This window comes from Mandrillus leucophaeus, unplaced genomic scaffold (genome assembly GCF_000951045.1).
Source record: "Mandrillus leucophaeus isolate KB7577 unplaced genomic scaffold, Mleu.le_1.0 Scaffold250, whole genome shotgun sequence".
Classification (NCBI taxonomy): Eukaryota; Metazoa; Chordata; class Mammalia; order Primates; family Cercopithecidae; genus Mandrillus; species Mandrillus leucophaeus.
The window spans coordinates 3,300,856-3,325,376 of NW_012102588.1; the positions used below are offsets into that span (position 1 = coordinate 3,300,856).

Here is a 24,521-nt window from a genome sequence, read left to right on the forward strand (position 1 = left end):
CCTCAAGTGATCCTCCCACCTCAGCCTCCCGAAGTTCTGGGATTACAGGCATGAGCCACCTCTCCTGGCCCCATGTGTCTTTTGATTGGAGAGTTTAGTTGATTTACATTCAATGTTAATAAGGATTTACCCCTGCCATTTTGTTTTTTATGGTTGCTTTATGGTCCTCTCTTCCTTCTTTCCTTCCTTCCTGTCTTCTTTGTAGTGAAGGTCAGTTTCTCTTGTGGTGTGCTTTAATTGCTCGTATTTTACTTTTTGTGTATCCGTTGTGTGTTTTTTCATTTGAGGTTACCATGAAGTTAACAAATAACATATCAGAATCCATTATTTTAAACTGATGACAACTTAACACTGACTGCATAAACTAATAAGCAAAAACAAAACTAATAAAAATACTATACTTAACCTTTATTCCCCTGCTTATTATCTTTGTTGTTTCTGTTTATATCTTATTATAGTGTCTATGCCTCGAAAAGTTTTTGTAGTTACTATTTTTGATGCATTCATCTTTTAATCTTTCTATTTAAGATATCAGTAGTTTATACACCACAATCAGTGTTATAATATTTTGTGTTTTTCATGCATTTACTATTACTAGTGAGTTTTGTATCTTCAGGTGATTTCCTATTGCTCATTAACATTCTTCTTTGAGATTGAAGAACTCCCTTTAGCATTTCTTGTTGGCAGGTCTGATGTTGATTAAATCCCTCAGCTTTTGTTTGTCGGGGGAAGTCTTGATTCCTTTATATTTGAAGGATATTTTTACTGGATGTACTATTCTAGGAGAAAAGTTGTTTTCTTTCAACACTTTGAATAATCATGCTACTTTCTCTTGGCCTGTAAGGTTTCCACTAAGAAGTCTGCTGCCAGACATACTGGAGCTTCATTCTATGTTGTCTCTTTCTTTTCTCTTGCTGCTTTTGGGATTCTTTCTTTATCCTTTACTTTTGGGAGTTTGGTTATTAAATGCCTTGAGGTAGTCTTCTTTGGGTTAAATCTGCTTGGTGTTCTATAACTTGCTTGTGCTCGAATATTGATATCTTTCTTTAGGTTTGGGAAGTTCTCTGTTACTATCCCTTTGAACAAACTTTTACCCCTATCTCTATCTATATCTTTAAGGCCAATAACTCTTAGATTTGCCATTTTGAGGCTATTTTCTAGATCTCGTAGGTGTACTTTAGTGTTTCTTATTCTTTTTTTTCTGTTCTGACCATGTATTTTCAAATAGCCTGTTTTCAAGGTCATTAATTCTTTCTTCTGCTTGATCAAGTCTGCTATGAAGAAACTCATGCATTCTTCAGTATGTCAGTTGCATTTTTCAACTCTAGAATTTCTACTTGATTCTTTTACATTATTTTAATCTCTTTGTTAAATTTATCTGATAGGATCCTGAATTCCTTCTCCATGGTGTCTTGAATTTCATTGAGCTTCCTCAAAACAGCTAGTTTGAATTCCTCTGTCTTAAAGGACACATATTTCTGTCTCTCTGGGATTGCTCCCTAGTGCCTTACTTAGTCTGTTTAGTGTGGTCATGTCTTCCTGGATGGTCTTGATGCTTGTGGGTATTCTTTGGTTTCTGGGGATCAAAGAGTAGAGTATTTATTGTAGTCTTCACAGTCTGGGGTTGTTTGTACCCATCCTTCTTGGTAAAGCTTTCCAGGTATTTGAAGGGACTTGGATATTGTGATCGATGTCTTTGATCAGTGTAGCTGTGTCATCACAAGGGGCCACACCAATCCCAGGAATGCTGCAGACTCATAGCGGTACTGCCTTGGATAAGGTCTTGGGTAAAATCTGGAAGAATTCTCCGGATTACTAGGCAGAGACTCTTGTTCTCTTTCCTTATTCTCTCCCAAACAAATGGAGTCTCTCTGTCTCTCTCTCTCTCTCTCTGTCTCTCTCTCTCTCTGTGGGGCTGCCTGAGGTTGGGGAAGAGTGACACAAGTACCCCTGTGGCCACCACCAATGAGACTGCGCTGGGTCAGACCTAAAGCCAGCCCAGCCTTGTGCCTCACTGAAGGCTTACAGCAACCCCTGCCTGAGTACCACCTGTGTTCACTCAAGGTTTAAGGGCTTTACAATCAGCAAGTGCTGAAGCCAGCTAGGCTTTTGTCCTTTTCTTCAGGATGGTGAGTTGCCTCCCTTTCCCACACAGGCTGAGAAATGGTATTTCAAAGCCAGGGCCTGGAGTCAGAAATCTTAGGAATCTACCTGGTGCTCTATTCTACTGCCCCTGAGCTGGCACCCAAGCCACAAGACCAAGTTCTTCCCACTCTTCTCTCTTTTTTCCACAAACAGTGAAGTCTCTTCCTATGACTACAACAACTGGGAATTTGTTGAAGCCAGCACATCTGTGAGTCTCACTCAATGCCCATGGCGAGTACTGCCTGGGCATTCCTGCTGACTCTTGAGAGCCTAAAGCTTTTTAGTCAGCAGGTGATGAATCGTGCTAGGACTGGGTTCTTTCCTTCAAGGCAGTGGGTTCCTTTCTGGCCCAGAGTTTGTCTAAAAATGTTGTCTGGGAGCTAGGGCCTGGAATGAGGGCCTCACAACTCTGCCTGGTACCATATTCTACTGTGGCTGAGCTGGTATCCAAGGTGCCAGACAAAGTCCTTTATACTCTTCCAAGTGAGGGATAGAGTCTCAGAATTGTGAGCTCTGCTACCTGGGGTTGAAGGAGGGGTGATGCAAGCACTCCCTTTGCCACCTCAGCTGGTATCTCACTGGGTTGCATGCTCCCCTCATTCACTGGCTTTGAGCCCAGCACAGAATCAGGAATTCCCCAGGAATTGTGGTCCTTGTGGCATGGACTGCCTTTCAGGTTTATTTAGGACCCCAGACCCCTTTAGCTCATGGTGATGGGACTTGCCTTTGCCTGAACTCTGGTTCCTACTCCTGGGATGGGCAATTCCCTTCTGGCTAGGGCTGGTCAAAATGCTTCCTCTATGAGGGGTGGCTGAGTTCTGCCTAGTGTTGCTTTCATCTGTGACAGGTCATCACTGAGTTTCAATGCAGAGTCCCACAGTTACTACACTCTCCCTTCCGTAAGTTCGCAGATTCTCTTCCTGCACTCTGTGGCTGCTGCTGATAGGTGAAGGAGGGATGATATCAAGAATTTAAGACTGTCTTTTCTACCCTCTTCAGTGCCTCTTTTTTATATATAAAGTTAAAACAAGGTACTGTGATTGCTCACTTGATCTTTGGTTCTTATGACAGTGCTTTTTTTGTGTGAATAGTTGTTCAATTTGGTGTTCCTGTGAGGAGGATGATTAATGGAGGCTTCTCTTCCACCATCTTCTTAATACTTCCTTGCTGGAAATGATTGCTTTTTTGGTAGTGTTATATCTCCTTGGTTTTTCATGATTATGCTTACCTTCTGCTGATGTCTGTGTATGTAGGAAGTAGGGACTTATTCCAGTCTGTTTAGATTGTCTTTGTCTGGAAAATGTCTTCACCAGTCAGCCCGTGTGGTGATTCTGGGCAAGCTGTTTGCATGGTTGGTAGGTGGGCTTGTTGCTGGAATTCTTGAGCAGACTGAACCAGTGCCTGGGTCAGCAGGTGTGTGTCCCTCATCCCTGGGTTCGTTGGGTTGGGCTTTGATCCTGGAACCTCTGTTGTGGACCGATTCATTTGGTCTGTAGGCTTTGTCCTCAAATCTGTTTCTGTGGTAACTGACCTTAAACTTGGGCCCACAGAGGCTGACCTGGCATTGAAGTTGGCCTTGAGCCTGTGTCAGGAGGGGCTGGCTAGGTGTTGGGATGGCGTTAGTGCACAGGTGCACTGGGATGGACCTTGTGACCATGGGACCTGACCTGTTGCTTGGTTGGTCCTGGGCCTGAGTCTTTTAGGGTGGAACTTGTTTTGTGTCCGCAAGAGTGGATTTGGACACTCTTTCCATATGGTTTGTCTTGGCACTGGGTTCTACTGCCATACTATTGGTCTGTTGGTCTGTTGGAGTGTGACTTTACAAGGGCTGGCCTGGAAGGTGGGGCCTCAGGGACCAGCATGGCATTGTGTATGCCTAGAATCTGTTTTTGCAGGTTCTGACCTTTGCCTTAGACCAGGATGCTAACCTGTCGCTGTGTTGGGCTGATGTTTGCAGTGGTATGGGCCTCTGTTTTACTGGGCTGGTCTGAAACCTGAAGGAAGCCTGGAGGCTAGGACTACGGGGGCTGGTCTTGTGCTGAGTGGGCCTGGACCTTGTACCTGCAGGTGCCACCCTGGAGGCTGGGTCTTTGTGTGCTGGCTTGATGACTAGGGTTTTAGGCACTTGTGCTGTGCTGGGACATGCCTTGTAACCTGGGGCCATGTGAGCCAGTATAATAATGGGAGTATTCAGGAGTCCAGGATGGCTGGGGCTGTCCTGGCTCTGTAATATGCCTGGAGGTTGCATGTAGACCTTGTCCACTGGACAGGCCTGGAACCTAGAGCTGTGGGATCTCACCTAATGCCAGGGTGGGCTGGGAGGCTTGGTCTGCAGATAACAAACAGCCTGGATCGTGGGCTATGGGGGCTGGTTTGGTGCTAGGTGTGCCTGGAGCCTATATCCACAGAGGCTTGTCTGGAGGCTGGTTCTGAGGGTGCTAGCCTGATGATTAAGCTGCAGGGCCTGGCCTGATGCTGGGGTGTGCCTGAAGCCTGGGGTCATGGGAGCCAGCCTGGTACTGAGGGCATTGTAGAAGTCTGGAGTCATCCTAGAGATTGGGCAGGCCCAAAGACCAAGTCTGGTGGTCAGGCATGGAGCCTGGGGATGTGGGATTTGTTCTGGCACGGGAGTGGACCTGGAGGCTCCATCTGTGTATACAACCCTGACGTCTGAGACTGTGGGGGTCTGCCTAGCACTGCATTTTACTGGTGAAACAGTAAACAATTGCCTGGTATTGGAGTTCAAGGCAGAGTTGAGTGTTCTGTTCTCTCTTTTTCTCCTTAGCAATGAGTATCTCTGTTTATCTCTGTGGTTGGGGAGGGATGAACAGGAAATGTTAAACTGTTCTTACCCTGTTCAGTGCGTCTTTTATTTTTTTTGCTACACTCAGTTGCTATAATCTCCCACCTGGTTTCCTCAGGTCTCATGAAGGTATTTTCACATGTGAAGAGTTGTTCAAGTTGATGTTGCTGTTGAGGGACAAATGTTGGAAAGTCCTATTCTTTTAACTTGCTTATGTCAGTCTCCACTGATTTTTTTCATAAAACCAGCATTTGGTTTCATTGATTTCTGTTCTAATCTCTTGTATTTCTTCTGCTTTCTTTGGGTTTAATTTTCTATTTTTCTTAAGTTTTTGAGACACATTTTATTTTTAATATAAGCGTGTATTTCTTTTTCTAGGTCTCTTTTTCCATATGGTACTTCCAAGGAGTATCATATTCTTTCTGTTTTAAGAACTTCCTTTAAGTTCCATGCAGTGAAGGTCTACTGCCAATGAATTTCTTCAATACGTGTCCATCTGGAAAAGTTTTTATTTTTAAATTTTATTCATTTTTATAATTTTTATTTACTTATTTATATTTTCCAAAGCCTAATTTCACTGTGTATGAGATTCTGGGTTGTCAGGTTTTTTTTTTTTTTTTTTTTTTTTTTTTCTCTCAATTTATAGACATGACTCCAAAGCTTTCCAGCTTGCATGGTTTCTCAAGAGTAATCTTCTCTAATTCTTATCATTGGGTCTCGCTACACAATGTGTATTTTTTTTTGGCCGCTTTCAAAGTTTTTTCTTTATCTTTGGGTTTTAGCAGTTTGACTATGAAGGCAAACTAGGAGCATGTGTTTATGTTTGGTATTTGATTTGACATTTGTGCTTCCAGGGATTCGCTGAGGTTCTTGTGTTTAATTTGGTGGTGTCTTTCATTAGTTTTGGAAAATTTTTGGTCATAATCCCTTCAAATATTTCCTTCATTTCTATTCTTTTTCTGTGAACAATTATACATATGGTAGGTTGGGTTAACTCTTGGATGCACTGTTATTTTATATTCCCCACTTATATATATTTTTCTTTTTATTTTAGTTTGGATAATTTTTATTGACTAATTTTTAAAGTTTATTTATATTTGCCTCGGCACTTTCAAGTCTACCCAAGAGCCCCCAAAATGAAGGAATTCTTCATTTTTAATAGCATGTAAATTTTCTTCCATTGGACTGGAGCGCCTATGTAGTATTTTTTCTCTCTCTGGATTCTTTATATCACTCTTATTGAAAGACTGTGTCTCAGTGATTTGAAGTTCATAGGTCTTGACCTCACTGTGTAAGTCAAATTAGCTTTCTGTATTTCTGAAGTTAAATGGTAGAAAAATAATATTGTAAGTATTTTAGAACATGTGATTGAAAATGTACTCCAAATGGTAGATAGAAATTTAGAAATATAATCTCAAGAAATATTTCCATGAACATGTATTATATTAATTGGTTATTTAATATGTATATTAGAAGGTGGAGACTGGGTATGGTGGTCCACACCTATAATCATAGCACTTTAGGAGGTTGAGGCAGGTGAATGCCTTGAGGTCAGGAGTTCGAGACCAGCCTGGTCAACGTGGCGAAACCCCATCTCTACTAAAAGTATAAAAATTAGCTGACATGGTGGTGTGTGCCTGTAGTCTTAGCTATTCAGGAGGCTGAGGTGGGAGAATTGCTTAAACTGGGGAGGCAGAGGTTACAGTGAGCCAAGATCGCACCACTGCGCTTTAGCCTGGGCAGCAGAGCGAGACTTCGTCTCAAAAAAGAAGGTGGAACTAGTTGCAATACTTTTGCAAACAGTGTGCCATGAAAAGTGTTAATTTATCATCAGAAAATTAAATTTTCATTCTTTTTATTCTCATCTTGTATATTTTTTGGTTATAAAATTGTGTCTATAAATTGTGATAATTTTTCCTTTAGAGAGCATCAGGAAACCAATTTTTTTCTTATTTATTTTCTCTACAGAAAACTGCATCAGCAGTTTGAAATGTATAAGGAACAGGTAAAGAAGATGGGAGAAGAATCACAGCAACAGCAAGAACAGAAGGGTGATGCGCCAACCTGTGGTATCTGCCACAAAACAAAGTTTGCTGATGGATGTGGCCATAACTGTTCATATTGCCAAACAAAGTTCTGTGCTCGTTGTGGAGGTCGAGTGTCATTACGCTCAAACAAGGTACAGAAATGAAAATTACAATTCTCTTCTAGTTAAGCTTATTGTATTTATCCATTTGCGTTACAGAGTATGTTAATTCAACCCAAATAATGCTTTGTTGAAATTAGCAAAAACAATATATTAAAATGCTTGTGGCCAGGCATGGTGGCTCATGCCTGTAATCTTAGCCCTTTGGTAGGCCGAGGCGGGCAGATCACTTTAACCCAGGAATTCTAGACTAGCCTGGGTAACATGAAACCCTGTCTCTACAAAAAAAAAAAAAAAAAAAAAAAAGACACACAAAAATTAGCCAGGCATGGTGGCAGGCTCCTATAGTCCTAGCTACTCAGGAGGCAGAGGTGGGAGGATGACCTGAGCCAGAGAGGTCAAGGCTGTGGTAAGTCATGATTGTGCCACTGTACTCCAGCCTGGGTGACAGAGTGAAACCATGTCTCAAAAAAAAAAAAAAAGTTTGGGCCGGGCGCCATGGCTCAAACCTGTAATCCCAGCACTTTGGGAGGCCGAGGTGGGCAGATCACGAGGTCAGGAGTTTGAGACCAGCCTGGCCAATATGGTGAAACCCCGTCTCTACTAAAAAATACAAGAGTTAGCTGGGCGTGGTGGTGTGTGCCTATAGTCCCAGCTACTCAGGAGACTGAGGCAGGAGAACTGCACTTCAGCCTGGGCAACAGATACTCCGTCTCAAAAAAAAAAGTTTGTGTCAGTAAATTCTTTAGACTTTGCATTATCTACTTACTAATCTTATCACCTACTTATTTATTTAAGTAATTTTTAAATAGGAAGCTATTGTTTTACATACATTACTTAGACATAATTGTGGAAATTAGTTCCCCTGTGTGATTTCATTTCTTCATTTTCTTCATTAATCCCCATTTTTCATTATTTTGTACTTCTAATTGTTTCCCCTGGATTACCTGATTATGATTTTTTTTTTCTTGACTAGGTACATTGACTAGAAACTGCAATATAATTTTGAATAAAATGGATGAAAGCAGACATTCCATTGTATTGTTCTTAATCTTAGGGAGAAAGCCCTTAGTCTTCTCTATCAGGTATAATGTTAGCTGTACGCTTTTCATAGATGCCATCTATTCCTACTTTGCTGAGTTTGTTGTTGTTTGGTTGGTTTTGTAAGATCAGGAATAGATGTTGGATTTTGCCAAGTGCCTTTTCTCCATCTGTTTAGATTAATCATACATATTTTTATTTTGTTTGTTAATGTGGTGAAATACATTGGTTGATTTTTATATGTTAAATCAGCTTTTATTACTGGGATAAACCCCGTTTTGTCATGATGGATTATCTGTTTTATATATTAATGGATTTGATTTGATTATTTTTTTTTTTAGGGATGAGTGTCTTGCTATGTTGCCTAGGCTGGAATTGAACTCCTGGGCTCAAGTGTTCCTTCTGCCTCAGCCTCCCAAGTAGCTAGGATGACAGATACATGCCATGGTGCCTGGCTGATTTAATAAAATTTTGTTTACAACTTTTGCTTCTATGTTCATGAGGCATGTGTCTGTATTATTCTTCCTTGTAATGTTTTTCTTTGGTTTTGGTATTGGGATAATGCTGGCCTGAAAAAATGTGTTGGGAAGTATTTCCTCCTCTTCAACATTTTGGAAGAGATTGTGTAGAACTGGTAGATTACACCAGTGAAGGCATGTGGGCATGCAATTTTATTTGTTGGGAAGGTTTTTAAGTAAAGTTTGTTTTCTTAGTGGATATGGGGTTATTCAGGTTATATTTCCTGAATAAGGTTTCATTGTTATATCTTAGTTTGTCTACTTTCTCATAAGTGGTTGAATTTATTGGCATGAACTTGTTCATAGTATTCCATTATTAGTCTTTTAGTATCTATGGAATCTGCAGTGATGCTACCTCTTTCATTCCTGATATTGGTAATTTGTATCTTTTTTGTTCCTGCTCAACCTGGCTAGAGAAAGGATCTTACTCTGTTGCCCAGGCTGGATTGTAGTGGCACAACCACAGCTCACTGCAGTCTTGACCCCCTGGGCTCAGGTAATCTTGTCACTTTGGGCTCCCAAGTAGCAGGGACTATGGGTGTGTGCCACCATGTCCTACTAATTTTTAAAATTATTTTTGTAGCGATGGGGCCTTGCTGTGTTGCCCAGGCTGATCTTGAGCTTCTGGCCTCAAGCAGTTCTCCCACTTTGGCTTCCCAAAGTGCTGGGACTACAGGTGTGGGCGCCACCACGCCTGGCCCAGATTTTTGTTTTATTGATTTTTCTTTGTTGTTGATTTCTGCTTTGATCTTTGATCTTTTTTCTTTTCTTTTTGTTTCTTTTCTTGTCTTGTCTTTTTCTGCTTACTTTGGGTTTAATTTTACCGTTTTTACTTTCTTAAAATAGAAGCTGAGGTCATTGCCTTGATACTTTTCTTCTTTTCTAAATTAGGAGTCACATTCTATAAATTTTCCCTAAGTACTACTTTACTGGCATCATCACAATTCTCATGTGTTGTTTCTTCATTTTATTAAGTTAAAAATACTTTCTCATTTTTCTTTTCTTCTTTTACCTATAGATAATTTAGAAGTATGTTATTTATTTTTCAAATATTGTGTGGTTCCTAGGTATCTTTTTGTTAATGATTTCTAATTTACCTCTCTTGTGGTCTTAGAATATACTTTATATGTCTTGAATCATTTGGAATTTGTTGATACTTATTTTATGGCCCAGAATATAGTTTACTTTGGTAAGTGCTTTATGTGCACTTAAGAAGCATGCATATTCTTCTGTTTTTGGCCAGAATATTTTAAAATGCCCATTCAAGGCCAATTTCATTGATAGAGTCATTTAAGTCTGCTATCTCACTGTTGATTTCCTGCCTATTCTATTAGTTGTTAAGAGAGGGGTTTTGAAATATATAATATGTAGATTTGTCTGTTTCTCCTTGGAGTTCTATTAGTTATAGTTTTGTGTATTTTTAGGCTCTGTTTTTAGGGACATAAACATTAGGATTGTTATATCCTCTAGTTTAACAGACCCCTTTTTATTAAGTGATATTCTTTATTTTTGATAATATTCTTTGCTCTGAAATTCACTTGGTCTAATATATATATATATAGACCAAGTCTCTGTCTCTCTCTATCTAGATATATATTTGGAAATGGAATTGCATATATGTATTGCCTTAGGTATTAGCATAGTATATGTTCTTCTATTATTTTACTTAAAATTTGTTTGAAGTACTTTTCTTATAGCCAGCATATAGTTGGATCTTGCTTTATTATCCAACCTGATAATCTCTTCCTTTTTATTGGATGTTTATAAAATGTACATTTACTGTGATTATGGATATGGTTTCATTTGATAACATCATCTTGCTTTTTGATTTTGTCTTATGTCATCTGTTCTTTGTTTTTTCATTTTTAGCCTTTTTAAGCCTTTTTTGAGATTACTCAAGTTTTTTTATGATTCATATTTTCTCCTTTGTTGGCTTAATAGCTGTAACTGTTTTGTTATTTTATTAAGTTATTCAAGATTTGTGGTATACATATTTAAATTATTGTTGTCAACCTTCAACTGATATTACACTATTTCATGTGTATTATAAGAAGCTTACAATAATGTTGGATTCTATGTTACTGGTGTCATATTTTACTTTTATTCATTTTATAAACCCCACAATATATTGTTATTCTTTTTGTATAAAAAGTTTATCTTCCAAGAGTTTCAAATATTAAATAATTTTTGAAAAGAACTATATTTATACTATATTTATTCTTGTAGTTGTTTCTGGCATTGTTTGTTTTTGTAGATCTATAATTATATCTGGTATCATATTTTGTCTGTCTTAAGTATTTCCTTCAGTATATCTTGAAGGGCAAGTCTGCTGCTAATGAATGGTTTCAATTTTTTTCATGCTGAAAATTTTGCCTTCATTTTTTAAAAAGATATTTTTGCTGATTGTGGAATTCTTGGTTGACAGTTTTTGTCTTTCAGTATTTTTAAATTGAAAATTTATGGATACATAATATTTAATAGTCATACATATTAATGTGGTATATGTGATAATGATAACAATTGTACAATGTGTAATGATTAAATCTGGATAATTGGGATATCTGTCACAGCAGACACTGACCATTTCATTGTTTGGGGAACATCCCAAATCTTTTCTCCCAGCAATTTTGAAATGTACAGTGAATTACTGTTAACCATAGTCTCTTTCTTATTGTAACTGAGCACTGACCTTGTGTTTTCTATCTAATTATATTTTTATACCCATTAACCAACCGCTCTTTATTCCCGCTTCCTCCTACCCTTCCCAGCCTCCAGTAATTACCATTCTATTTACTACCTGCATGAAATCAATTTTTTCTCCCCCATATGAATGAGAACATGTGGTATTTGTCTTTCCGGGCCTGGCCTGTTTCACTTAACACAATGACATCCAGTTCCATCTGTGTTGCTGCAAATGAGAGGATTTTATTCTTTTTTAGGGCCGAATAATATTCCATTGTGTATATATACAACATTTTAAAATTCTTTCATCTGTTGATGGTCACTTAGGGTGATTTCCTAGCTTGGCTATTGTGAATATGCTGCAATAAGCAGGGGAGTACAGGTATCTCTTCAATACGTTTATTTCCTTTCTTTTGGGTACAGACCTGATAGTGCTGGATCATATGGTGGTTCTATTTTTAGGCTTTTTTCGAGGAACCTCTATACTCTTCTCCATAGTGGCTGTACTAATTTATATTCCTACCAACAGTATACAAGTGTTCACCTTTGTCTGCATCCTTGTTAACAGTTGTTATTTTCTTTTTCATAATTGTGATTTTAATGAGCGTGAGATGATATCACATTGTGGCTTTAATTTGCATTTCTCTGATAATTAGTAATGTTGATCATTTTTTTCATATACCTGTTGGATATTTGTATTCTTTTGAGAAATGTCTATTTATATCTTTTGTCCATTTTTAAATCTGATGATTTTTTATTTTGCTATTGAGTTGTTTGAGTTTTTTGTATATTCTAGTTATTAATCCATTATTAGATAGGTAATTTGTAAATATATTCTTTCATTCTGCGGGCTATCTCTTCACTCTGTTGATTGTTTCCTTTGCTAGGCATAATCTTTTAGCTTGATATAATTTCATTTGTCAATATTTGCTTTTGTTGTCTGTTTTTGAGGTCTTATACAAGAAATATTTGCCTAGACCAGTGGTTTTTTTTTTTTTTTTTTTTTTATAGTAGTAGTGAAACAGTTTCAGGTCTTAAGATTTAAGTCTTTATTTTGATTTGATTTTTATATATGGTGACAGAATTCTAGTTTCATTCTGCATATGGATACTTAATTTTCTCAGAACCATTATTTAAGAGACAGTCCTTTACCTGGTGTTTATACTTGGTACCTTTGTTGAACATGACTTAGCTGTAGATGCGTTGATTTATTTCTGAATTTTTTGTTCTTTTCCCTGAGTCTATGTCTGTTTTTATGCTAGTACCATGCTGTTTTGGTTACTCTAGCTTTATAGTATATTTTGAGGTCAGGCGATGTAATTACTCCAGCGTTTTTTTTTTTTTTTTCCTTTGTCTTGTGGCTAAGAATTGCTTTGGCTGTCTAGCATCTTTTTGGTTCCATTAGAGTTTTAGGATTTTTTTTTCTGTTTTGTGAAGAATGTTACTGGGTGTTTTTGTTTGTTTTGTTGATCCACTGAGCTCAAATGATTCTCCTGCCTCGGCCTTTTGAGTAGTAGCTGGGACTATAGTATGCATCACCATACTTGGCTGATTTTTTGATTTTTTTTGTAGATATGAGGTCTCACTATGTTGCCCTGGCTGGTTTCACTCTCACACTTCTGTCATTGTTTTTTGTTTGTTTGTTTGTTTTGTTTTTAAGACAAAGTCTTCCTCTTTTGCCCAGGCTGGAGTGCAGTGGCATCATCTCGGCTCACTGCAACCTCCACCTCGCAAGTTCACATGATTCTCCTGCCTCAGCCTTCTGAGTAGCGGGGATTACAGGCATACACCACCACATCCAGCTAAATTTTGTATTCATAGTAGAGACAGGGTTTTGCCATATTGGCTAGGCTGGTCTCTAACTTCTGACCTCAAGTGATCCACCCATTCAGACTCCCAAAGTGCTGGAATTACAGACATGAGCCACCAGGCCTGGCCTGTTATTGGTATTTTAATAGAGATTACATTGAATATATAGATTGCTTTTGGTAGTTTCAACATTTTAACAGTAGTAATTCTTTCAATCCATGATAATAGGATACTTTTCCTTTTTTTTGGTATTCAATTTATTTCATCAGTGTCTTATGGTTTTCATGGTAGAGATCTTTCTCTTCTTTAGTTAAGTTTATTCCTAGTTATTTTATTTTATTTTATTTTATTTTTGTAGCTACTGTAAATGGGATTGCTTGTTTGATTTTGTTTTCAGATTGCTGCTGGCGTACAGAAATGCTACTGATTTTTGTATGTTGATTTTGTATCCTGTAACTTTACTGAATTTGTTTGAGTGCTAAGAGTTTTTGGTGTCATCTTTAAGGTTTTAACATAAGACTCTGTTATCTGTGTAAAAGTCTAATTTGACTTCTTCCTTTCCAATGTGAATTCCTTTTGTATATTTCTGGTGCCTAATTGCTTTTGCTAGAATTTTCAGTACTATATTGAATAAAAGTGGTGAAAGTGAGTATCCTAGACTTGTTCTAGATCTTAGAGGAAAGACTTTTAATTCTTTTTCCCTTCCATATGGTGCTAGCTGTAGGTTTGTCAAATATGGCCTTTTTTATTTTCAGGCATGTTTCTTTTATATCTAGTGTGTTCAGAGTTAAAAATCATTATTAAAAGCGTTTATTGAAATGTACTATCACGACTGTATGGTTTTGGTCTTTATTTCTATGATTGTGATGTGTCACATTTATTGAATTGTGAATGTTGAACCATCTTTGCATTCCTGGGATGATCATGGTGATTGATCTTTATAATGTTTTATTCAATTCAGTTTGCTAGAATGTTTTTGAAGATTTTTGCTTCTATGTTCGTTCTTCAGAGATACTGGCCTGTGGTTGTCATTGTTGTTGTTTTTGTGTCTTTGCCTGTTTTCATTCTCAGGTTTGGAAGTATGAGTTTGGAAGTAGTCTCTCCTCTTCAAAATTTGTTGGCAGATTTGGAGTAGGATTGGTATTAATTCTTCTTTTAAATATTTGATAGAATTCAGCAGTGACTCCATGAGGTCTTGGGCTTTTGTTTGATGGACAGACTTTTCATTATGGCTTTAATCTTTTTACTCATATTGGTCTGTTTAGGTTTTCCATTTAATCATGATCCAATCTTAAGAAATGTATCAATTTCTTGTGTATTTTTCAATTTTTTGGCATATATTTGTTCATAGTAGTCTCTAATGATCCTTTGCATTTTCATAGTATCAGTTTTAATGTCTTTTTTTTTTTTATCTCTGACTTTATTTATTTTGGTCTCTTCTTAGTTACCTAGTGAGAGGTTTGTTAATTTTGTTTATGTTTTCAAAAAGCCAACTTTTCCTTTCATTTTTCTTTTGTGTTTTTGCCTTGATTTTAATTATTCCTGCTTTTTTATTGTATGTTTTCTTTTATTAATATTGGGTTTGATTTGTTCTTGCTTTTCTAGTTCTTTAACATGCATTATTAGGTTGTTTATTTGAAGTCTTTCTACTTTTTTTGATGTAGCCATTTATTGCAGTAAACTTCCCTCTGCTTTACTGTATCCCATCAGTTTTGGTAATTTAGCATTGCCATTTAAATTTGTTCCAAGAAAGTTTTTAATTTGCTTCTTAATTTCTTCATTGACTTATTGGTCATTCACAAGCATGTTGTTTAATTTCCATGTATATGTACAGTTTTCAACATTCCTCTTGTTACTGATTTTGAATTTGTTCCTTATGGTCAGAAAAGATACCTGATATGATTTTCACTTTAAAAATTTCATTATGACTTGTTTTCTGGCCTAAGACATAATCTGTTCTGGAGAATGTTCTATGTGCTAATGAAAAGAATGTGTAGTTTGTCACAGTTGGATGAAATATTTTGTAAATGTCAGTTAGGTCCATTTGGTCTAGAGTTTTAGTTTAATTCTGATATTTTTGTTGTTGATTTTTCTGCCTGCATGCTGTGTTCATTACTAAGAGCAGGGTGCTGATGTTCCCCAATATTATTGTATTGCAATCTGTCTCTTCCTTTAGATGTGATAATATTTTCCCTATATATTTGGGTTCTGTGATGTTGGTTGCATATAGATTTACAGTTTTTATATCTCTTGAATTGACCCCTTTATCATTAAATAATGCCATTTTTATAGCTTTTTACTTGAAATCTAATAGCTTCTGCTGATCTGTTTTGTTTTCTACTTACATGGAATATCTTTTCCATGTATGTATGTCTTTAAACAAGTGAGTTTCTTGTAGACAACATATAATTGAATCCTTTTTTTTTTTTAATTCATTTTGCTTCTCTGTCTTTTAAGTAGGGGATTTAGGCAATTTACATTCGATGGTATTATTGATCAGTAATCACTTACTACCATTTTAAAATTTGTTTTCTGGTTATTTTGTAATTTCCTTCTTCCTTTCTTTCCTACTGTCTTCTTTTGTGGATAAGTGATTTTTTTTTTCCTGGTATTATATTTTAATTCCTTCCTTTTTATTTTTAGTGAACCTATTATAGACATTTCTTCATGGTTTCTGTTAGCTTACAAAATACATTTTATAGTTACAGAAAGTTATTTTAAACTGATGACAGCTTCCCTTTGATTTCAAAGAAAAGAATCAAGCAAGCGAAGTGAAAACTACACTTCAGCTTCATTTCTCCATTTTGTTTTTGTTATCTCAAATTTAATCTTTTAAATATGCCTTTCTCTCAACAGATTGTTGTAGTTATTATTTTTGGTAGACTTTTAGTCTTCATACTAAAGATACTATATGCGATGATTACAGTTTTAGTGTAGTCTGAATTTGCCAGTGTAGTTACTTATACCAGTGAGTTTTATGCCTTCACAGGATTTTTTTTGATCATTGTTTCTTTCTTTCTTTTTTTTTTATTTAATTGATTAACTCAATTTTACGTTTTTTTGTTAAATAGGTCTGGTGGTAATGAATTCCCTCAGGTTTTGTTTGAAAACTTTTCTCCTTCATGTTTGAAGGATTGCTGTGTTGAGTACAGAGTTCTCTGTTGCAAGTTTTTCCTCCAGCACTTTGAATATGTCACCTCACTTCCTCTTGGCTGCTATATCTGCTGCTACGTCTGCAGCCAGGTGTATTGGAGTTTTTTAATATGTTATTTGCTTCTTTTCTCTTGCTGCTTTTAAGATCCTTTCTTTGTCCTTGATGTTTAAAAGTTTGATTATTATATGTCTTGGAGTAGTCTTATTTGAGTTGTATCTGCTTGGTATTCTTTGACCTTGTACCTGTATTTCCATCTTTCTCTAGGTTTGGAAAGTTCTCTTATTATTTCTTCAAATACATTTTTTACCCAATCTCTTTGGCAGCCTCCTCTACAAGGCCAATGACTCATATATTTGTCCCTTTTAGCCTGTTTTCTAGATCATGTAAGTGTGCTTCATTTCTTTCATTTATTTTCTTTTTTATCATATGTGAATTTTCTAATAGCCTGTCTTCGAGTTACTGATTCTTCTGCTTGATCAATTCCACACGGAGGCATTCTAATGCATTTCTTATTAATCATTGATGTTTCCAGCTCCAGGATTTGTTTGGTTGTTTAATCGGTTCAGTTTCCATGCTGCCTTTTTTTTTCTGAGAAATATCTGAATTCCTTCTCTGTGATTTCTTTAAGTTCATTCAGTATCCCCAAAATAGCTATTTTGAATTTCTTGAGAGGTTACGTATCTCTATCACTGCACGGTTGGTTACTGGGAACTTATTTAGTAAATTTGGTGAGGTCATATGTTTCTGAATGTTCTTGATGCCTGTGTATGTTTGTTGATGCCTAAGCATTGAAGAATTAAGTATCTATTCTAGTCTTTGTAGTCTGGCCTTGTTTGTTCCAGTCCTTCAGAGGGTCTTCCAAGAATTGTTGAGGGTACTGAGTATTTACTTTAGCCGGTGGTAACTGTTGCCATTTCAGCACTAGAGGGCACTGCAAGCCCATGTGTGCTGCAAACCCCCGCGATCCAACCCTGATGGACTTGGGGAAGATAAGGTTCCCAGGCAAAGTCTTTAGCGTTCTTCTCTCCCTTTTCACCCAGTGAAAGGGTCTCTCGCTGCACTGTGTTGCCTGGAGTTGGGGGATGGGTGACTCGGCACCCCTGTGACCATAGCAAGTGACACCATGCTGGGCTATATTCGAATCCCATGGCGTCTCAGATCAGCATAGTACAGGGGCTTGCCCAAGGACCCTGGCCACTATTGCCTGACTGCAACTGATGTTTACGTAAGGCTAAGGCCACTGTAGTCAACAGGTGGTGAAACCTGCTGGGACTTGGGTTTGTGCTGCCGGAGGAAACATATTTCCTTTTGGCCTAGGGTACGCCTGGAAGGGCCATCCGGAAGCAATGGCCAACTGGGAGCTTAGGGATCCTGCCTGGTGGTTTATTTTACTGTAGCTGGGCTGGTACCCAATTGTAAGAAAAAGTTTCCTCTGTTTACTCTAAGAGAAAGGAATCTGTGCGCTGTATTGCCTGAAGTTGGGAGAGGAGTGATGCAGGCATTCTTTAATGGATACAACCAGATAGTTTCGTGCTGGGTTGCACTTGGAGTACACAACCTTCGAGAGCAGTGCAGTGTCAGGGTTCACCCAAGGACTGCAGTTGCTATGGCCTGAATGCCACTGAAATTTATTTGCGGCTCAAGGCCACTTTTGTTAGCCTGTGGTGAAGTGGGGCGGGGTTTGGGTTCTTTCTGCTGGGGTGGCAGGTTCTCCTCTGCTCCAGGACTTGTTCTAAATGCTCCCTCCAAGGGCACTTGTGGAATTCTGCCTGGTGTTAATGTTCCACTCTAAGCACATATTCTTTCTTCTGGCTATACTCTCTAGGGTTGGGTGAGGAGTGGTGTAGACAATGCTGTTCTTTTCATCCTTTTCAATGCATCTTTTCTTGTTACTATGCTAAAACTAGGTATTGTGATCTCTCACATGATGTTTTAATTTTTTGTGTAAATAGTTGTTCGAAGTTGATGTTCTTGCCAGGGACATGATCACAGGAGATTCTCTTTCACCATCTTGCTCTGCCTTCCCTAAATCATTCTCTCTTTCAATATTTTAAAGGTACTGCTTTTTTGCCTCCTCCCTTTCACTGTTTCCATTGAGAAATATATCATTCTCATCTTTTATTTTCTGTGCATAATGTAGCATTTTTTCACTTGCTGCTTAAGTATTTTTTAACACTAGTTATGTGCATTAAATTATGTTTTTTTTGGTGTGTTTTTCTTTGTGTCTCTTTCATTTGAGGTTAGTTGAGGGCCTGGGGGAGTTTTGGCCATTATTTTTCAAATATTTTTACTGTTCCCTCCTTTCTCTAGACAGCTTCAAGAATTTCTGTTCCCAATATATTAGGCAACTTGAAATTGTCATACAGTTCACTTATGTTCTTTCCTTTAATTTTAATTTTATTTTTGCTCTGTGTTTTATTTTGTATTCCTTATATTATTGTGCATTCAAGTTTACTTGTCTTTTCTTCTACAATGTCAAATCTGCTCTTTATAGAATTCAGTGTATTTTTTAATAATCACAGACATTGTAGTTTCTATGACTAGAATTTTAATTTGGGACTTAAAAAGATATATTCTATGCTCTATGTAACTTTTAAAACATATAGAATACAGTTATAATTATTGTTTCAATATTCTCTTTTGCTGATTCTAACCCCCCTTGAGTCCAGGTTAGTTTTGCTTGGTTACCGTCATTACGGTATGTGGGTTTTTTTTTTTTCTTCTTTTTTTGTACTTTTTTCATGTGTGGTAGCTTAGGTTGGATGACAGGTGGTGTATATTTTACTTTGTTGGATGTTGGCTATTTTTGTGTTAACTGTTCTTGAGCTTTCAGATGTAGTTAAGCTAAATGGAAACAGTTTGATACTTGTACACATTCTTTCAGGGTTTGTTAGGTGTGTTTGGAGCAATGCTCAGTTTTAACACTAATTATTCTCCTCTACAGAGGAAAGACTGAGTCTTTAACCAATATCCCATGAATTATGAGTTTTTCCAGTCTTGCTGGTAGGAACAGCTATTTTCTTTCTAATTCTTTTAGATGTTCTTTTTTTTCTTTAACCCCATTCCTTTGAGTGTTTTTCTCACATGTATGTTCACTGATCATTACTGAACTGAAGACTTGAAGAAACCCCTGGAATTCTGTTGGGTTTTGCCTCTGTGCAGCTTTCTGTATCAACTCTGTCTCTTTATATGTTGAGGGTTAGCCTGATGGGGATGGTTTATGGAAGAAGGATGGAGCCAGAGGCAATACTCCCCACTTATCTCATATTTTCCTTAAGTCTGAGGATTTGTAAAGATAATAAAATATAATCTACATTTTAGCTCAAGGAAGACATCCCTGGATTTCTTTCATTAGTTTTTCTACATTTTTATTCAAGCAAGAGACTTGTCATGTATAAAGCTTGCCTATATTCTAAACAAAAAGACTATGGAATTTAATTTTTTTTTTCAAATTTGATCATCATGCTTAGTTGCCTTATGTAGAAGGCTTTTGTTCTCAACAGGTACTAAATACATTTCTTTGATTTATCATAGCCCAAAAGGATTAATCTCAGTGAAAGCTCGTCTTACTAAGCTTATGAAATAGAATAATGAGAACACAAATATTACATAGCTTATGATTTAATTATAAAGCTATTTAAAAATTCTCTTAATGATCTTTTAAGAGAACACAATAAAATAACCTTTTGTTTTAATTTTGAGGCTCTTTCATGTGGAGCCATCCTTAACATTTAATTAATTCTCTTGAAGTACATTTAGGACATAGAGAATAAATGAAGGGCAGGACATATGGAAGTACCAACACAACAAAATTTTATGAAATATTGGTTCTCTTTGTTTCCTTTTAAGATGATACCCTCTTAATAAATAAAAGCCATATATTTAGTCAAGTGAAAAAATAATGACTTTATAAGGAAACAATTACTTTGTAATTATTGGATAGTGATATTAGAAAGACATTAAAAGTAATTTACAATAAGGATTATTTTAAGCGTCAAAGTGTGGCAACTTTAACTTTTTGTTTCTTTTGCTTTTTGGTAACAAAAATATATTACAACCTGCTTAATCACTAATTTTGAAAAAAATAAATAATGTACATTTTCCATAATTGTATTATTTAACATAAAATGTAACATGAATTTTTTCACTTCATAAATTATCAGATTTTAAGCATAATGACATAATTTTATAATGGTTATAAAGGAAAGTGATTTTTAAATTTTTTATTTTATTTTTAGAAAGTGATTCTTAAGCAAGTTCTTTGAAATATATTAATATACATTGCCAATTTGGGGGTTGTTTCTCTTTGGGAATCTCTAGGTGAGTTCACAAGTTCTTCATATTCTGAAATATATTACAGCAGTCTTGAAAGTGAGATAGTATATCGCTAATGTGGAAGGAATGGTTTTTGGGAGTAAGTGGTGTGAATAACTTCAAGGGCAAAGTTTTTAGTAGTGTGTTCTTAAAGCTGATCTACCTTAGAACACTTTCTTTTTTGTGAATCTTTCTTTTTCAACTCACCTTTACAACTGTTCTATTTTTCAAAAGAAAGGTACATTCCTCAGCCTTACCTATTCTGAATCTAGCTTTTATATAGTACATTGGCTCAGGGTGTAGAAATCTCTGGGGCACCATGCAAAGTGACAATTCCAGAATGTGTTGTCCTCAGGGAGAGTTCAGAGGCAAAGCAATGAGAGGGTTTATAAGAAATATAGAAGGGGCAGCGCCTTATTTAATTCAGGCAACAGATTTTTGGCAAGATTCTATTGCCTCTTCGATTGTTTTTAGAATTAGAATTTGAATGTGAGATGGCCATTTGTGAATCATTATAATAGCTATTTTAATTTAAAAATGAAGTTGGACTCTTTTTGATAGAAAGCCACATTTGATGGTTTAACAGTGTGGAGTGGTTTGCCAAATGGGTTATACAGTAGACATTTTCCATATATATTCTGTGTATAAGCTAAATGTGTAGTTCCGAGATTTGATGAAAATATGTTGGGCAGGTGCAGTGGCTCAAGCCTGTAATCACAGCACTTTCGGAGGCCAAGGTGGGGTGGATCACTTGAGCTCAGGAGTTTGAGATCAGGCTGGGCAACATGGTGAAATCTCATCTCTATCAAAAATACAAAAAATTAGCCAGGTGTGGTGGTGAGTGCCTGTGGTCCCAGCTACTTGGCAGGCTGAGGTGGGAGGATCGCTTGAGCCTGGGAGGTGGCGGATGGAGTAAGCCAAGATCTGCCACTGCACTCCAGCCTGAGCAACAGAGCCAGACCCCATCTGAAAAATATATATATATATATATAAAAAACACTTTTAAAATGTACTTGTACAATATACAATATATCTGAAAATGCATCCTAACCACTTAAACTTTAATTTTCTTTTTTTTTGTTTTTTTTTTGTTTTTAAGAGATGTGGTTTCACTCTGTTACCCAGGTTAGAGTGCAGAGGCACAATCACAGCTCACTGGATCCTTGAACTATGGGCTCAAGGAATCCTCCTGCTTTAGCCTCCTGAGTAGCAGAGATTACAGGTGCACACCACCTCACCCACTTAATTTTTAAACTTTTTTTTTTTTTTTAAATAGAGACATGGTCATGCCACCTTGCCCAGGAAATAGTTTTGAACCCCTGGGCTCAAACAATCCTCTTGCCTTGGCCTCCCAAAGTGCTGGGATTACAGGTGTGAGCCACCATGCCTGACTTAAAACTTAAATGTTAATTTAAAAATGTATGAGGAGTATATGGTTTTAGAGATTTATTTTAGATTAGAGAAAAAGTACTTATAGCTCACTGGACATATGGCAAAGGCAAGGTATGCTTGGTTATTGGTACATCTACATTTGAAAGCTGCTTTTGGTATCCACTTGTTCCTAATCTCTTGGTGTCAAGGATACTGCTTAGTACATCATGTGCTCATCAGTAGTTAAGCTCCTTATCAATAGATAAGGTGAGTACCAAGTTAAATAGATTTCATTTAGCGTATATAAGGAAGATTAATAATAGAATCTATAATGAATTGTAATCATAATAGGAGACTATACAACAGTTTAAGATATAAAAAATTCATGATATCACCAAAACTGTAGGATGGCAAAACAGACTGTAGATACAGGAGCACAAAGGAAATGGAAAGCAGGCAAGACATGTAAGGTGGGTTAGACATTGGTCATGAATTCCTTTATCCATTTTAAATGGAATACCTAGTTAACTTCACCCAATTTCTTTTCAGGATTCCTAACAGAAACCTTTCATTTCAAACATAAGCAAAAAGTAAATGAACAATGAAAGAATATTTTTTGAAGTTAAAATAAAAGTGTAGTAATAATCATTATTTTTAACTTATTTTATGTTAAAATCCATTAAATAGGACATTGGATTTTTCTCCCCCTCCCCTCCCCTCCCCTCCCCTCTCCTTTCCTTATCTTACCTTTCCTTTCCTTTCTTTTTGATGGATTATCACTCTTGCCCAGGCTGTAGTGCAGTGGTGAAATCTTGGCTCATTGCAACCTCTACCTCCCGAGTTCAAGTGATTCTCCTGCTTCAGCCTCCTGAGTAGCTGGGATTACAGGCGCGGACCACCATGCTTAGCTAATATTTGTATTTTTAGTAGAGATGAGGTTTCGCCACGTTGGCCAGACTGGTCTCAAACTACTGACCTCAGGTGATCTGCCTGCCTCGGCCTCCCAAAGTGCTGGGTTTGCAGGCATGAGCCACCATGCCCGGCCTAATGTCTTGTGTTTCTAAGTTCTTTGCAGTAAGTATATTAGAATACTGCTGAATCTCACTTAGTCCAAACAGACTTTCTATGTATTTCCTATTGCTAGAAGAACCCCCAAATCTACACCTCCTATAATTTTCAACTTTTTAGTTGGCCCCACTATCCACTTTGTCTAAGCCAGAAAGGTAGGAATCATCTTAGATTTCTTTCCTTTCCCAACATTTTTTGATTTTATATTTCCTCTCTCTGTATGTAAACTACGAATGCTGTCTTTTTTAGGTTCTCATCTTCTGTCACCTAGACTAAGGCCAGTCTTCTAATTGGTCTCTCTGCTTCAGTTTTGGCCTGTTAATCACATCCTTCAAATACTGCTGTAGTGATTTGTAAAATGCAAATTTGATTATTTTTACCTTCTGCTTAAAAATGATTCAGTGACTCCTCATCACCAGAGAGAGTCACCATTCTCTGATGTATTCCTCGCCTAATTCTAGGCATGAGCTTCACTCCATTCTAGATGTCTTAACTGGATTATGCTACTTGCACTTCTCTTATCTCTGCCTTTTTTTTCTTTTTTCTTTTCCCTGAAATACTTCTTTTATTCCCTCTAGATCCTACTCCCAGTCCACAATTCTTACCCACTTGATGAGCACTTACTTATTTTTCTGGATTTAAGCATCATCTCCTTTATGATGCTTTCTTTGGATATCTCATGTGAATTAACCACTCACTTTTTTGTGCCACACTGGATTCTTCAGACCTTCAGTCTAGTACTCTTAAAAGTTTGTTATTATTAGTTGATTAGATCTGTTTAATTCCCCTTGACTGCTGTAGGCTTCTATGTTTTGGCACATAATGGGTCAGTAAATTAATGGAAGAAATAAGTCTAGTGTACTTACCATGGGCATGTTATTGTGGGATAAACATTGCGTTTAAGTCCAGCTCTATGCTGTAGCTCAGCACTGTGATAATGTTTTATGGAAGATGGCAATCTAAATTTGTGGATGAATTAAAAATATAAACTATACAGATAGAATTTAATTGTTGTTATTCTTGGAAAAAAGACGACCAGCCCTGAGAGAGAATATTGTAGTGGGGTGAAAGATATTTTTGGGTTGATTAGAGAAGGTAGTCAAGAAGTGAGAGGCAAGTGATGGTAGTTTGACTACACAGAATACAGAGCACTGATATAGAGGGAGGGATCAGAAAAATGGAATACTCTATCTGAAGAAGGATTCTGAGGGGGAAATTAACGTTAGTTTCCTCGGAGACTGGGGAACTAATCATGGAAAATTGCACAAAGAATAGTTATTGACAGATGATTTTGTCATATGTAGTCTGAAATGGTGCCATGACAATCAAGAGGAAATATAAGAGGGGGAAAATAATGATAGAATCAATGATATGTGATAATGAGAAGGTAGATTTGGGAGTAATACATAAATTGATCTTGTGGAGAGGAAGGGTGACTGATTATTAGAAGTGATAAGATAGTAAGGATGG

At 36.9% G+C, this 24,521-nt stretch overlaps 1 protein-coding gene across 1 annotated transcript in view; it reads left to right on the forward strand.

The window, feature by feature from the left end:
- The window catches only part of LOC105542120 (regulating synaptic membrane exocytosis protein 2-like), a 244,119-nt gene that overhangs the window by 157,564 nt on the left and 62,034 nt on the right, over window positions 1-24,521 (forward strand). The window contains exon 2 of the mRNA XM_011983506.1: window positions 6,917-7,127. Within this exon, the coding sequence (XP_011838896.1) occupies window positions 6,917-7,127 (211 nt within the window). The remainder of the gene's footprint in view (window positions 1-6,916; window positions 7,128-24,521) is intronic.